Source organism: Cebidichthys violaceus, unplaced genomic scaffold (genome assembly GCF_023349555.1).
Source record: "Cebidichthys violaceus isolate CVI_PGR_0920_01 unplaced genomic scaffold, fCebVio1.0.p SCAF_10, whole genome shotgun sequence".
Lineage (NCBI taxonomy): Eukaryota > Metazoa > Chordata > Actinopteri > Perciformes > Stichaeidae > Cebidichthys > Cebidichthys violaceus.
This window is the reverse complement of record NW_027176263.1, coordinates 3951912-3968680: the sequence shown is the minus strand read 5'-3', so window position 1 is coordinate 3968680 and position 16769 is coordinate 3951912. Positions and strand designations below refer to the sequence as shown.

At 39.7% G+C, this 16769-nt stretch overlaps 1 protein-coding gene across 1 annotated transcript in view; it reads left to right on the top strand.

Annotated features, from left to right (window-relative positions):
* Positions 1-16769, top strand: part of LOC137880129 (protocadherin-15-like) — a 200535-nt gene that overhangs the window by 101492 nt on the left and 82274 nt on the right. Inside the window, exons 7-14 of the mRNA XM_068721280.1 lie at positions 736-891; positions 2070-2189; positions 2317-2427; positions 4666-4836; positions 8552-8660; positions 8814-8926; positions 11929-12135; positions 14459-14593. Coding sequence (XP_068577381.1) covers positions 736-891; positions 2070-2189; positions 2317-2427; positions 4666-4836; positions 8552-8660; positions 8814-8926; positions 11929-12135; positions 14459-14593 — 1122 coding nt within the window. The remainder of the gene's footprint in view (positions 1-735; positions 892-2069; positions 2190-2316; positions 2428-4665; positions 4837-8551; positions 8661-8813; positions 8927-11928; positions 12136-14458; positions 14594-16769) is intronic.

The following is a 16769-nucleotide window of genomic DNA, read 5'->3' as shown; positions in this document are numbered from 1 at the left end:
TGTTCAGTTCAGTTCTCCAGGGTACCCAGTAAACCTGCAACGAATACAGATCAGTTAAAATGGTACAGTATAGGATGTGAGGTGTGGGGTTCACTGGGTGTTAAGTGCTGGGACTGCCGTGGGAAAGAAGCTGTTTTTGAAGTGTGTGCTTAGGTTATATGGACTATGGGGATGGAGCTATACTTGAAGCTGCTAATGGGAATATCTTAGAAATATGGCCAATTAACAGGAGAAATGACAACAGGGGAGGAGGACATGGGAATCAAACCTTTGCTAGTGAGAAGGAGAGAGGGGGAGGAATAAGCTGACCAGGCTGCATTACACCATTACTGCTTCTAAATTCAGGTGATGTCTGACAAGCAGTGGTGGCAGTGAGACAAGCTGTAACTGTTCAAAATACATTTTAAACAGAACATGGCACAAGGCCAGCAGCTCTGTTTGATCAGACATTTGAATAATTGATTACATTATTTATTTAAAAAGCTTTGATCATCATTTGTATGTCTTGTTTGTTTGCTGTACTGGTTAGGTAGCTTGTTTATTTGGAGTATTTGAAACCAGTGGAGGTCAGTGCAGCGGCTCTCATTTGATTGTCTCCGACGAAGTACACATGATGTTCTTTTGAAAAGGGAATTGAAAAACATAACAACGTTCATTGTGATTCTTCCGGAGAATGAAGTGTTTTTCTTTCTTTCTCTCTCTCTCTCTCTCTCTCTCTCTCTCTCTCTCTCTCAGCCACCCAACTACATCACCACGATCGTGGTTCAGGTCCAGTGCACCAATGAGCTGGTTGGTACTGTCATTTTCCACGAGGTACGGATTGTTGTGAGGGACATGAATGACAACACCCCTCGCTTTCAGCAGCCACGCTACTATGTTGCCGTAAACGAGGTAAAGGAGCGACTCCTGTTGTTGTCCTGTTGTTGTCTCTGTGGGATTTGTAAATCAAGACACTGTGTGCAGAACTTTAATGTTGATTGGACCAGTTTTGTTTAATGTGAAAAATTAGCTGATTCCAGTGAAAATTGGTGCAGCCTATGTCTTGTTTTCATCCTATTCATCTCGGTCTCCCCGAGTCAGATCCACAAATGAGGGCAAAGTGGCATACATCTCTGTTTGGCACAGAATTTGTTTGTTTTTTATCCTACCAGTGGGGTCACCAATGTCTGAATTATTCAAATCACACTCGTGATTGTCAACATGGTTCTGAAGAGTCAAATTAAGTTGTTGACTCAATGTTATTGAGGAACGTGACTATCTGACTGCCTGCAGCTATTAGTTATTAGGTTGTTGTTGTCTACACATTATTATTTACTTTCATTTTTGATACTGAAATAATATCTTCATCTTTTACAACAATTCGGGTTCAATGTGGCTGTACGAACCAAGTCCTACTACTCTGTCAGACATAACAGTCAACATAAAAGTTTGTACATTTGTTCTCAACAGTACGTATCCATGCAAACTGGCAGGTCAGGAGGGCAGTCAAAGAATGTTGTTGCTGCCCGGTCTGCATTAATTTACATACTTTTTGCCAGCACCAGGCGTGACAACCTTTTGCTTCCGGAACAAACCTGCAATTCATCAAATCTTCTGAATTTACAGTTCATGTGTTTTGAGATTAGGAGATAATTCCCTGCTGAGTTCCGTTGTTTACACTTTGTGTACATTGCATGTTAGAGGTTCCTGTCACAGTGTGTTATCCTAGCCGTATGCAGCTGCCCCAGCAGTGTAGTGAGTCATTCTACATTGCTGTCAACTTCTCCCCTGAACAAGCGCTCCTGCTCGCTGCCTGGTCCTGTGGACCAGAGCTGAGGGCTCTGGGGAAAAGCTGTGGTTCTCATACTTACTTTTTGTTATTCTGTCAGCACGTAAGTCTTCAGACTGCTGCTGACTGCGACGTTTCCTCTTTTAGATATTTTTTTTCTTTTTGTGTACTAATGGACTTGGGTGGCAACAGTAATAGCTATATGCATGGCAGGCTCCCTGCTGTAAGTAGATGTTGTACTCACAGGGGAATGTTTGAGCCGTTGACTTTTCTTTCTCCCCAATCTCATATTTTCCTGTAGCTCACACCAGTTGGAACGACCATTTTCACTGGCTTCTCAGGAAATAATGGAGCTACGGACATTGACGATGGGCCCAACGGACATATAGAATACGGCATCCTTTACAACCCCAATGACCCGGTATATGGACGAGTCACGCCATGATAAACACCCTCTACACCATTGTACATTTCTTCAAGAGTCATGACTTATTGCTCACATCCACCTTTCTTCCTGTCTAATCATATTGACTCTCTTTTTCTTTCAGACATCAAACAGAACAGTCAGTGTTGCAAACACCCTTTCAGGACACATTATTCTGGCAGAGAGGCTAAACTATGAGGAGAGAACTCGCTACCTGGTTTTGGTCCAAGCCAATGTAAGTGACTTTTGATTAATCTAGTGATAAGACTAGTAAGTGCTCAATGTCAACAAATATAAATAGACTCTGATTTTAAGTGAAAGAACTCACTTGCAAATACACAAATATCTCAAGATTCCCTTTTTATTCAGTAGCCGTGGCTGTATTCACAAATTTTCATTTGAAGCGAGGAATTGAATCACTTAAGGTCCTCTTTTTTTTCTTGGCCTAAGAGAGTAACAGTGTTTCCACCATATTTCAGATCTTTCAGTTATTTTAGGGAGTGGATGTTATTAACATGAGGTCAATAGTTTGCTGCTTCAATTAGTTCAAGTCAATATGCTGCATAATTTATATTCCTGAGTTAACTTTTAAAGCAAGACCTGGCATATATTTTCTTTTTTCCCAGAAATGTGGTCATCATTAAGCAAATCCTCCTTTTTCTTTTTTATTAGTTTTACCAGTCATAAGTTGGATTCTTGTTTCTTTTACACATATTAACACAAAGTAATTAGAGATTTCTCAGTTGGCATTCAGTGTAAGGGAATCACACAAACAAGATTTTTAACTCCCATTTAACTAGTACTAATTCAGAAATCGCTCACGCTCAGCGATATCAAGCAGAGATGATTGAACCCTCAATGCTTTCATTACTACTCACTTATTTTTTTCAGTAAAAGGGATTGAAGCTGTCTTTGACACATTCTGTGATAACTGTTGGTAGTATGTATTTTCCAGAGCATTTTTGCAAATCAGAATTAATTATGGATGTATAATTATGGATTTTACTTGGATTATGGATTTTACACTCTCACGGGGCAACATGTCTACTAGAATAATGTAAAACAAGCAATCCTAATGATGTCAGTATGAGTTATAATGCAGGCACTTTTATTCTCTTTTTCTAGTCCTTACCCTAAGCCACTAGGCAGTAAATGTCTGTTGACCAAGAGCTACCGCAAAGCCACTGGCCAAGAATTTGACTTCAATTAGACAAACACCCAGGCTGGGATTTAAGAGTTCCCTGTTTCTATATAAACAGTGTTGGATGTTTCCGAACCTTATTGATTGAAAGCCGTGAGTCTCAATATACAGAACCTTTCTTCACAAAAAAACAAAGGCAACAGTTATCAAAATTGACATCATCATAATCACTTCCCAGTCACTGATAACATAATCATTTACCTTAACAAGCAGTGGTAGAATATTACACCACCCTATACTATAAAAAGGAAGCACTGCAGGACAGATAAGCATTTAGCAGTTAACCAATCTTCTATTCTCTCCATTCCCTGCATGAGGGAGCAAAAGACTCATCCCTTTACTCTGGCAAGAGGTCCTCCAGGGAGATTTTTATTTTCTCTTTGCAAGAGCACGTCAGAGTAGAGAAAGAAAGAAGACATGGTATTTACTAGAACTCTGTGCTGCTTGTGTCAAGAGTTCAATTACACTAACAGTGCAAATCTTTGAAGTGCCGTGCTGCTCACTTCTCAGGGTACAACTCTGGGAAGCAGCAGTACAACAGGGGGCAACCTTTAATGATAGCTGCTATGTTTATTTGGCAATTATTATTTCATTAGAATGAGTTTAAGTAGAATATGGAGTTGTATTGTTCTATCTGGTTTGAAATGGTCTGATGTTAGGTTTAATATTTGCATCATAACATCACTTACATTTAAAAACACATACATTTATTATGTAGCAAAACATTAAGCAAATTTAGCTAACTTATAACATTTAACATGATGCTTTAACATCTAATTTATATTGTAGTAAAAAAAAGCCATTTGTTTAGGTGTTTTATGTCAAAACGCTCCTACGACCTATTTTTCAAATTGTGTATTATTCTATCTTATATAAACAAGTTTTCCTTATTGCATTGAGATAACAAATGGGTTATTTAGAAGTGATGATTGTCTGCTGTCAAAACAGCACATTCAAAAATGATTTTTCTTTTTTTTTTTTCGACTGCAGAAAATATTTCAATCATGTTCTACTTAAAGCATAAGGAAATGTGTTCCAGTACCCTTTCCTGAAGCCAGACAAATGAGAAAGAAAAACTATGAATGTATGACTGTGAGCTTACACAATGGCAAACAACTGTAATATATGCTCAAGAACAGCTGCAGAGATCTGTCATGGTTTTAAAATGTGATATTGATTTTAGCTCGAGCAGTGTGTATTTCCGGTGCACAAATCAAAAAATCGTCTGGGAGTTTGAAGATTGAAATTGAAAATGTTTTCTTCATTTTCCAGGACCGCGCTCCATACCCCCCCAACAGACGAACTGCTACCACGACTCTGACTGTGGACGTTCTGGACGGAGATGACCTGGGCCCCATGTTCCTGCCGTGCATTTTGGTGAACAACACCCGTGACTGCAACCCCCTCACCTACCGTGTTGCTATCCCTGAATTCACTGAACCGGTAAGAACCAGGCAGACAGGCAACTGTGAACACGCTGCTGTTCCACAAGGTCATTTTAAGAGAATTCCTCCTGTTATTGGTCTGTGCATGTTTGTATTTTTATCTCCAGTCGTCCCGCGTGTGCGTGCGCCACATAGATTCAGATTTGTGATACATTTGTACTACAAATAATCAACTATGCCAGCATGTTAAGAAGCCTAATTGTCCGCTTACACCTTGTTTTTGCCTCCTCACATGTAGGCAGAGTAAGCTTTGCTGTTGTGTCTCAGCATGGTTATTCCAGGGGCATTTTCTGGTCTGTTAGACCAGCAATTAGAGCTGAAGGCTGAGTTGACCTGGGATGACAGCCAAACCCTACTGGAATTCACAGAAGCAAGAAAAATAGAAAGGGAGCTGAGTCTGAGGTGGTGCACCAATATAAATTATATGTATATCTATAAACAGTTTATCTATGTCTATAGACATCTATATCAATTGTGTATTTCTATGTATTACAAGATCTGACGTGATATTAACTGAACTAGATTGTGCTGAATTATTGTATTTGACTTGACTAGACTTAAAACAATCTTACATCAAGGTCATCTGAGCACTGTTCTGGAGGTTTCTATCATATCACATTGCCTTCATCAGAAGATGGAGTCTGATCAGCTGACATGGAACTATAGATGTGTAGACTTTACATTATTCAGAGCACCTCAAGGACTTCTTATATAAGTTAAGAGTTTGACAGTTTATTCTTGATCTTTAATTAGGGCTGGGCAATACAGCAATATATTATATCCATATAATATTCTAGATATCGTCATAGATTTTGGATTTTGTAAAATGGCAAAAAAGTGTTGTTTATTCCTAGTTTTAAAGGCTGCATTACAGTAAAGTGATGTATTTTCTGAACTTAACTCACTTCATTGCCATTATTTCCACATCACTAATAATTATTTATCAAGAATCTCATTGTGTAGATATTTTGTGAAAGCACCATCGGTCAACCCTACAATATCGTCCCAATATCGTAACGAGGTATTTGGTCAAATATATTGTGAAATTAGATTTTCTCCATATTGCCCAGCCTTAACTTGGGAACAGCAGTTGACAAACAATCTCAACTAAAAGTCTACTTACTCGCTTTTTTAACTGTATTACACAGTCGTCATCAGCAGTCTAGACTCTAGACTACATTAGACAAGTGGACTGGATTGAATTGGATTGGACTGGAGAAGTCTGGATTGGATTTGATTGGATTTACTGGACTGTAGTGGATTGAGGTTGGCATTGCAGTGTCTTCAAAGCAGGAAGGTTTGCGAGTTTGTTGCAGTCGTTACAATATTGTATACTGCTTGAAACAGAGAAAATAATTACTATAACTATAAAATAATACTTTCACATTAACAACAAACTGAGTATATGTTGTTAATAATGTAAAATTATTATTGTGACATCAGAGCATTTTCCGAATATGTAGAATTGCTTGCTTTACAAATAAGTGACAAGTTCTTTTGTTCTTTTTGTCAATTGGAGCTTGAGAAACTAATTTATAGTTTGATTAGCACCACGAACTGAATTGTGATGAAACTGTAGGATGAACATAGCTGAGAATTCTGCTCTGAAGCAATATTGGGGAAAGACTGCATCAAGCATGGGTAAAGTGTATGGGTTGACATGTGTCAAACATATATAATTGAACTGAGACAGAGAAAGATTGACTAACACAGAAGCCTGCAATAATGACACAACGGAAGCTATTTGGATTGGTTAAGAAAATGAAAGGTTGTAGATTGTGAGCTACAGAGAGAGAAGGGGAGCTGCCACAGTGCGTCACAGTTGTTTGTCCAGATTTTCCATTCAGAGTTTGCCCATGTAATGTATAATTTATGATAAAAGGTTTGCAGACTGCTAAGTATGCAGGATCTAAGAGCACCGGGTGCACAAACCAAAGCTTTTTCATTAGTGTGAGAAAATGTTGCCCTTTTTCCCTGTCTTCCTGCTTTTCCCCTGGAAACACTGCATGGTTTCATCCTGCCCAAGCTTCACGCCAATAAAGTCTGATGTTACACTATTACATCCCTTTAATGTATGTATACAGTTGTATTACTCTCGATAGGATGTCTCCTCTTTACATTTAGAGTTTTTCCAAAATGTCTGTTTCTTAAGTCTGTATCATAACAGTCTTCTTTTACTTTCCTTAAACAGTGTTTAATTTCATAACTTTGCAGTTTTCAGTTTTTTGCTGGTCTCTGATTTTTTTCCATTCTGCAGTGTAACCATTATGCTAACATATCTGTCCACGGGGAGATTTGTCTTCTCATAATTGATGAGTGTATTGTAATTAATCACAATGGCTAGACAGGCATTATTAAGTTGATCTGTATTTATTTTTTGCCCTGGGGGGATATAATATAGGCTCTGGAGTCCCCTTGATAATGACTGCTGGAGGAGGGTATTATAGCTAATCATCATTGTGCAGAGCTAGGGGGATTTGATTTAGCGCACCTCCAGACATTGTAAAAGCGAGAGGGCTGGTTAGGGAGGGGTGTAAGGATTACTCCAGAGCTGAGGGATATAAATGTGCCCCCTCAGGGAGGGATTCTTCCTGCCAAAGAGCTGTTAGCCATGTGCCTGTCTATGCTAAGGAAGTGTAGTGCAGGCCTCCTAGCATACTCGCGCATACTGTATCAGCCATATTGAGGCATTTTGCATGAGGAGAGGTATTCTTAAATGTGATGTGCTAAACGCATTCCCACTTAGCCATATGTTGGTGCAAAAGTGTAGAGACAGAGCTGGGCAATTAGTGCTGATGACGTCTGAGTATGCATGAGCAGAAAAGTGGCCTGCAGCACCACAACAGATTATCCTCAATGTGCAACTCTGTTATGCATTTTCAAAATATGCAGAAATGAGAAATATGTCTTAGCACTGGCTTGTTAATCAAATATCCTAATAATTGGCTAGTGTGCTAAAAATGTTTACTGGCCTACATCTGGAATTTGGTTCTTTAATTGGATATCAGAAAGAAGGGATGCACCGATCCAACTATTTCAAAGCTCAGGCATCGGCAGATATATGTGTAAGGCAACATCAGGCTTGATTAAACATTGCTTTTCTAACTTTGTAAAACAAACTACAACAAGTAAATACATCGGTATAAATTAACTGAAATGTTATTTATTAAATTATTGATATCTGATACCAGCAATCGGCCCATTGTCACCTCTACCCGATTCAGCTATTTGAGATATCAGTATCGGTATAAGTGCATCTCTATCAGAAATATTCTCTTTGTTTCTTTTAAAAGTCTTAGTATTCAGTCTTCAAAGATGCCCAATTGCAGCAGCTCCTCTCATCCCCTTCAAAAGCAGAAAACAGTTTAATGGGCCAGGAAGAGAGTCCAGGGAAGCTTCTCTATAGAGATGTTTTCATTCGGAGGAGCACAGTTGCAAGCGATATACAACACGTCAGATAAGATTATACAGCAGCCAAAATATTGATATATATACCCCACACAATATGTTTTTCAGGGCTGATGATATCCCATCCAAGTGGAATTTTACGTTTCATAACACACCGAAATGTCTGTCTCTGCACAATCATGCTCTCATAGGAGACCATATCTGTGCAATTGTGGGCTACAACTTCACAGTCAACAGAAAATAAACAGGTTTGCATCTGATTGTCTTGCTGTGTTGTTGACTGACTCCCCCTCCTCTTGTTGCAGAGCAAACTGAACCCACTCAATGTGACCCCTGCAATTCGGGCCGTGGACATGGACAGAAACATACAGCCTCCATCAGACAGACCTATAATTCTTTATTACATCCTGGTTGGTAGGTTCATCCTGATTGATTTTACACATTTGATGTTCTTTGGCTCAGTCGGGAAGCCGTGACTTGACTTTGGGATATTCATTCGGCTGTTCTTGATGCTATCATAAAGTGCACTGAATCCAAAACTGTGAATATTTCTATTCTTTATTGCAGGTCATCCAGTCACATATCCAGAGTATTTCTCCCTGAATAGAACGACTGCAGAGCTGCGTGTCCTGCAACCTATCAGCAGGGATTTGTATCAAAGGTTCACTCTCATCATCAAGGTAAACATTACAATTCTGAACCAGTGCTAGTTTTATTTTGTCAAAGGTCACAGGACATCACCTATACTATTCAAGCATAGATAGAAATAGCTAAAAATGAAAAAAACAGAACATTTTTAAAGTCATGGAAATCCATTGGCCAAAATGTGAATGAACCCTGCATTTACTGAACCAGATGGAGCTTGATTGTCTTCATCAGGGTTCAGGTAAAATATTGGTTCTCCTGCTGCCTCTGCATTAGGTAAGCAAAGTTTTATGAAACACCTTAATTCCGTACTAATATGCTTGTGCCACATCAAGTTTAACTTATATCGCGAAAACTTAAGCATGCACCCTCTCCACCCCAGATAACCTCAGTCCTGAAGGCCATTAACCTTATCTTTAGCTGCTTTGGAGATTTGGGGGGTGAAAAAGATTTTATGATTTATGGATTTAGCAGGAGGATGGTCTGCTGCACTTTCCTGAATCCTAATTTAGAGCGGAGTCGGGGATTGCCTCGTTGCTGCTGGTGCAGAGCAGCAGTGCAGATGAACTTTCCATCCAGCCATCACTAACCTCTAGACACCTCTGAGCGCTGTGTAACCTGCTGTTTACTGGAATAGCTGGGGAGCAAAGAGATGAGAGGCAGAGCTGATTTCCACAAGAGGAAGAAGGCAAAGGGCGACTGATCATATGAGAGGCATTTTGCATGTCTTCGGGAGGATTGTGCATAGCTAGGGGAATGGAGACAGTTCAAAGGGGGAGCAGGAAAACACCAAGATAGATGGAGAGATGTGTGTGGAGGAGGCACTGTAGGAGCCTTATCTACCTCAGTCATAAAGACGCGGCAGAATCGTTGCTCAAGGACTCCAAGGGGCAGGGAAGGGAGAATTAGACTTTGGTATCTTGAGAGTGCTCTGATGCAGCACAGTATGTGGTGCACATAGCTAATGCTTTAGGAGATAAAAAAAAGTGATGGAATGAGCTGCAGTATCTCAAGCATATTTAAGAAAACATATCTGTTGTTCTTCAAAAGTCATGATTGATCAGAATGACTGGGATGAAATGAAGACAAGTGACAAAGGCAGATTGAGAAATAGAGAAAAGAGAGATCCAGTATGACACTCTCAGAATGATGGAGTCAGGACAGGAATCAAGGCTAATAAACAATGACTTTTAGAAGCAGTGAATCTCCTCCAGGTTTCTGTGTTGAATCGGTGGAGCGCAGGTCATTTAGCACTGCCTCCCTGATATAGGGACACCGCTAAAGAGCCGATTCACCAGGGAACACTGTAGACCTACATCCCGTCTTTTCTCTCTCAGACAAAAATGTGTGTGTCAATGTCGAGAAAAACAGCCGAGAACAGCCAAGCGCACACACTTTGTCCGTCAATGACACCACTTTCTCGTCCGGTGTTTGTGTGAGCAGATTGGATCTTTAGGTCAGTGCAGTGTGGGTGTTCTTTATTATCACTCAGATAAGGGGAAAAGGTAGAAGATGTTTGGAGAAGGGAGTCTTGCATAATCTAGCGATGCCAATAAAAATATGAAATGGAGTGAAACTCAACTTGATGTGCCAAAACTGCAAAAGAGTGGAGCAGGGCTCTGCAATTATATGATATACACACAAGACAAGAAGATACAGAGGGTTTTTTTTCTTTTGGCCCCAGCACTTTACCGTTTAGCTGTAGAACTATATTCTCCTGTTGCAATCGGTTCTCTGCAACACAAGCCCAGTGAAATCGAGCTAATGTGCAGAATCTGTTCCAGGTCATGGATTAAACTGATGTCGCCTCACTCCCCCTCTCCATCTGTATTTTCAAAGCCTTAATGTTTATGAAGCATCCCAGTGTGGGAGCCAATAGTGACATATGTGCTGAGGGAAAAGATTGCAGTGACAGCCTGGCCAGACCACATTCATCTGGTCTGCTCTCACTGGGCTGGTTTAAGACACAACTTGGGTTAAAGTGCAGCCTCTTCAGGTTTTTTTACAGTTTGAAAAGCTGGGACGACACACATTTTGATTTGTGGTAATGTACTGAGCTACTTAAGCAGTCATGTCACCAACTGTGCTGGAAAATGAGGGGAAGCGACTGTTTATGTTTTGATGATTGTGCGATACAGTTTGGTTCGTGTTCCACTGAACGTGACACAAATACAAACTGGTTTTGGATGCAGGTGAGTCAACATTTCATCTCTGGGAATTTATTAAGCTGATTTGTAACATTTAGTAGTCCAGTGACCCTGCCTGTTCCAGTATTTTGTAATATTTTATAGATTTAGAAATTATATTGATTACATGTAGTATATCTTGGAGAACATTGGTGGTTTTGTCATGAACCGACTCTTCCCTGATTGAGCAATTTCAATCTTACTATTTATATCAACTTGCAATGTGACATTTAAATGAGTTGTGTTCCACAGTTGAGCGCCGAATGTCAGTTTTTGGAGAAAGATATTAACGTGCGGAAGAGATGAAGAGGTGTCAGCTGTGATTTTGTCATATCAGACTGTTCCATGGTTCACTCAAGCTTTCAGGCAAAACAGAGACACTGTATGGAAACGCACAGCATTCAGCTCAGTTGAGTTATTGGAGAAAGACCACTCTGGAAACAAGTGCTAGTACCCTCGTTTATTAGTCAATTCTGGCACTGACTTCCGTGGGTAATATTTCTATTGAGCCTCCTTCTATCACTGGTCACCCACTCAACGGTGTAGCAAGAGCTACCAATTACTGCCTCTGCCCGACAAATGATGGGATTTGCGTTAAGTGCTCTGGTAATTACTAAGGCCTAATCCAAAGTGGACACTTGATTAAATTTAGTCAATGTAGCTTTTTGTAATTAAAATGACATTCAGAGAAATTATGGCTTTCTGTCCCTGTGCCTGCGTAAGAGTTTGGAGAGCATAAGTTTCATCATCCAACTCCTTATTAGTACTTCCTAATACATTTTCCAGCAGTAAATAAAGACTTCCTTGGCTTGTTGGTATTTGACTTTTACTCTCTCTTTTTTTCATTTCAGGCTGAACAGGACAACGGTCACCCCCTCCCAGCTTATGCCGACCTCATTATCGAAATCCTGGATGAGAACAACCAGGCACCATATTTCCAGTTTGTCACCTATCAGGGCTATGTGAGTGAGTCCTCCCCAGTGGGTACGACTATCTCAGCCAGTGCCAACCTCACTGCCCCACTGGGAATCATCGCTCTGGATAATGACATTGAGGAGGTAGAAAGAAAGAGCCTTTATCCGGCTATGCTCACTCTTGCCTACACTTTACACATGTCCACCCCTGCATGTGTGCATACAAACACGAAGCGCTTGTAGTGCATTGATTGAATATTGATTAAAGGTCCACATTTATCCATGTGTTTTTGTTGTGCAATCAAAAAGTAACACACACATTCATGAGTCATTCTCCTGCTGTATTTTTCTCCTTGTTGTAGCTGGCTCCTGGTGATACACCTGTAGGTAAAGGGGGTTGCTTTTAGGTGCAATGGCACATACACACACACACAGAGTGTGATTTAGGGATGTCCCGATCAAGTTCTTTCCTGAGGCTGAGCAATTTTGGGAAAATATTTAATTGAGACTGATATAACGATTGCGATTTGATTTCTGATGTGAATTTTCTAAGTTGAGCTTCAGTTCAGTTTCAAATATTTGTTGTTAGTGGGCGTATAAGCAGTCGCCTTAGGCCACTTCTGATTGGAGGAGGACGACGACAGGAGTTTATAAAACCATTGGGAATGTTAGAGATGAGCTGCAGGTTGCCTCAAAAGTAGAGAGAGTAGTCGATTGCAGCCCGGGAGGTAATCAGCTCAGAGTTGGGTTCACTTGACCTGCAAAGGTGGATGTTACTGAGGAAGTGGATGCATTAGAAATCCAACTATTATTATTATATTATCATTAATATAATTGTATGGAGATGGACATGATGATCACTGTCCATTGCAGTATCAGTATTAACTTAAAAGTATGAGACTGACTGATTACTTCACTCTGTAGATTACAGAAAAGTGCAAACAAATTTGACAATATTGTTTTTATCTCTCTTTCTTTCTAATAAGTCCAAAACTACTTAAATAAAGATAAAGAAAACTAACAAGATAGAAGTGGAGTTAAACAATATATTAACAAAAGCATAGGCATACCTGGAGCACAATAAGTTTCTATAAACAAAGGATCATAAGTGGATCGGCTTTACTTCGCCACTGCGGATCCATTTAAAAAGCCTTGATCAGCTTGATTCACACTTTGCAAATTGACTCGGGACATCCCTACTTTTAATTCATGCATCACTTTGCAAAAAGTAAAAACAAACTGAGTGCACTCATCACTGCTGGAGACATCCTAAACAACAATTTGTGAGCTTTTCAGTGTGTTCGCAACATCAGAAATGATATGTTTTCTGTTGTTTTGAAATTTTATAAACGGTGTATTAAATGCTCCGCGGCTCTCCGGTAATGATGAGTGTGTGTAGATTAATCTAGCTGATGCACTGACATTTGTATCCTAATGGGAGTGTGTGTTTGGAGTGTTTTGCTGTGCTGTGTTGATCATCTTTATATGCAGATGAATGTTTTGCTGTGGTTTCTGCAGTTTCCTCAGTAAAAAGTTATACAATGATTCTCTTTGAGTACCAACTTTGCTCTTTCACAATATTTGTATTGTTATTTTATGAATTGATTGTTGGGTGTGTAATTGGATAAAGTGGGTGTTTTGAAACATTTGTTTGACACATTTAACAAACGGTGTGATTGTGTGGGTGCATGTTTGTGTGCGTTTCAACAGCCACAGTGGAGAACACATTGAATTCCCTTCTACCCTGACTGCACTGATAGATTTATATTTGAATGGGTCGAAGCAAACAGTCACACACACAGTCAAAACAAATGACTGCTACCTCTAGTTCATCTTTCAAAATATCCCTTTACTCTGTCTTCGGAGAAGATTAACAAATCAAAGTGGAGTGGAAACAGAGATAACAAAAATCAATAAGCCACCCGGTCCTGATGTTTACCAAACTCTCTTAAGAGGACTCATTGATCGATGTGAATCGAAGCCGACTCGCAGCAATGGACCACAGTGGACTCAAGGTTTATTTGTTAACACAATCCAACAACCGCAGTTATGACACATCTTAAGCAAATGTCTCTTTTTAAAAACGTTATATGAAAATGTTACAAAAGCTTTATAACTCAAACCTTTTAGCGACTGCTTAATGTGGACGATATTTTTTCCTAAAAAGGAGCAGAGGCTATAATGGGTGTATGTTGTTTTAGCAGAAGTAATTTCCTCGTGTCTTTTTTTATTGAGACTGTCATGTTAAAAATACATTGGTTTCTGGTTCCCGTCCTTCGCTCTTTCTCCACTGTATTCTAAAGACTGATGAGAAACTTGCCAGTAGATTACTTTTTCAACTCTTTGGCAGATCAAAATGTACTGTTTGATGGTTTTCTCAGCCCCACAGCTGCAGCCTTGGAAAAATGATGAAACACTCATGTCACTATGGTAATGCATTTCTTTTTGTATATCTTTCTGTTGGAAGACGAAAGACCCCATGGTGAAGATTACCCTGGATGACTACGCCGCGATCTTCAGCCTGACCCCAACTGGGATGATCCGCTACCTGAGGCTCATCAAACCTGTGGACCGGGAGAAGCAGATGGCCTATACCTTCACGGTAGGCCTCGGACTCAGTGGAAGCTATCTGCAACACTACAGCCCTTCGACCTACATCTCCTATCTGTGTATATTAAAAGTCTCAGGTTAGCTCTATACCAAGAGGCACCTGGAGATACAAAGCTGACCTGACACTTTTAGAACAATATGACCTTTATCAAGAGTCAAATAGCAGTGAAGGTAAACAGTCTGTTCACTTGAATTTACAAATTTCCATCAAAAGGTAAACCAAAGGCACATCAGACCTCGATAGTTTTATACTTTCAGTTGGATAAAAAATGATCTTACGTAATTTAACTAATTTCTATAAACTAAGCACAAGCAAATGAAGAACCCATCTTCGCCAGTTTGACAACGCAAAGAGAAAATGAAATGCAACTAAATCACATTCTCCAGTTTGACAGCAAATATAGGCCATAAAGAAATATGCTGCAAGTACAGAAAACACAAACAAAGCAAGTTGTACAGAACACAACGAACAACAACAAAATGTCTGACCAACATTAAAAACTGATCAATTCATTTTTAAATTAATTAAAAACATGAGCTTACATGTATATTTTAGTTCCAACATTTTGACTGTATGATTTATATAATATTAGAAATGTTTAATTATTTATCTTTAGCCTGTTAAATAAGTACTAGCTTTCTTACCAGTTTTTTAGCTTCCCCAGGAAACTTACATTTTGTTGTAACTTAGTTCTAATGTTGTGAAGGGTTTCTCTATTTGCTTGTGTCTTCAGTATTTGCAGCACATTTCTGTTTGTCCTGTCAAATTGATGAATGTGATTCTTAACTGGCTTCTGTTTATCTATTTGCTTGTGATGCAAATGTCAGTCGTACCGTATCTACACGTTATACAGTAAAAAGTAAAACGTGGTTACAGATAATTTAAACACTCATCAACACACATCTCTAAACTAACTCTTGGCAAGAAGGCGAATGGGTGTTTTCCCAACATGTCAAACTATTTGTTTATAGCGACATATAAAGAGTGTATTTGGTGGGAACGCTCTAATCCTTTGATATATGAGATGGTTCAATCTCACTGAACTCTGCAGCTAAACCTTCATGTTCCATTAGGGTTCTGTAGTGGGTTACTTAATCTTTATAATGTTTTATTAATCTTCTTGCTGTATGGTGTTTTTAGTGGGCTTGTTTAAGTTTCTTTTTTACTGCTGTTACATTGATGTCAGCAGCCTGGTTCACCAAAGTGACTTAATTCTGCGCTGCTGCTCAGCATCTTGTGAAATACAGTAGGTCCTTACATCCAGGGGTATTCATCTGGTTTAGAGAGCATCAGCAAACCAACAGCGAGCTCTGTGGGAATGGTTCCCTGGAGTGTGCAGCAGTTTCTGAACAGGGAGGGTTCAGATCACTGTACATTCAGATGTAATGCTACGTTTGGATTTGTTGGTTTGGACATAAGGATTTATGCAGGTACGATATGTTTACCGTGTGTGTGGATGGTTGATGTGCCCAGGTTTGTTTATCTGTTTACAACCTCCATTCATGTTTATTATAGAGTGTTTTTATCTCCTGTTTGGGGTATGAGGATCTTAAATGCCGGTTTTGTTTCATTTAAGGTCAGGATACATTCTGACTACACAAAGCAGTGAGAGCTGACAGTGTGCCTCCGCTTTGCAGTTTTCAGAGGGCACTATGAACAGAGCAGCACGCTCCTGACTTAAAAAGCAGTTTTTCCACCTTTTTCTGGTGAAGCAGAGACAGTGACTAAAGCAGGATCAGTGAACCAGGCATTAGCTACTGAGGCCTTGACCTGCTATGCCAACTGTTAGTAGTAATGCAGAGATGGTGTGAAGAGGAGTCGGTGCTAGAGCCCACTATAGCTGTGTCGCTGTCCTTCGCTGTTACCATGTTCTGGGTGCCTTTTCAAAAAAGATTTCAACTATTACGCACCTAACTACAAAGGCCTTGCAGATTGTCTTATAGACAGGTGTGTTGGACCATAAACGTGTTTTAAAACGTGCTGCATTCAAAGTAATTCCCAGTCAACTGTCCAACCGTGGTGTTGTAACTGTATTTGATGTTCTTTTGCAAAGTCCAACAAATCTGCAATATACAATTCCAACTAACCACAAGGCAGTCCCGGTGTGAAGTAATGTTTCTGTATTTTGGCACTAATGACAGTTTTTCTGGAAAGTTTGATTATTATA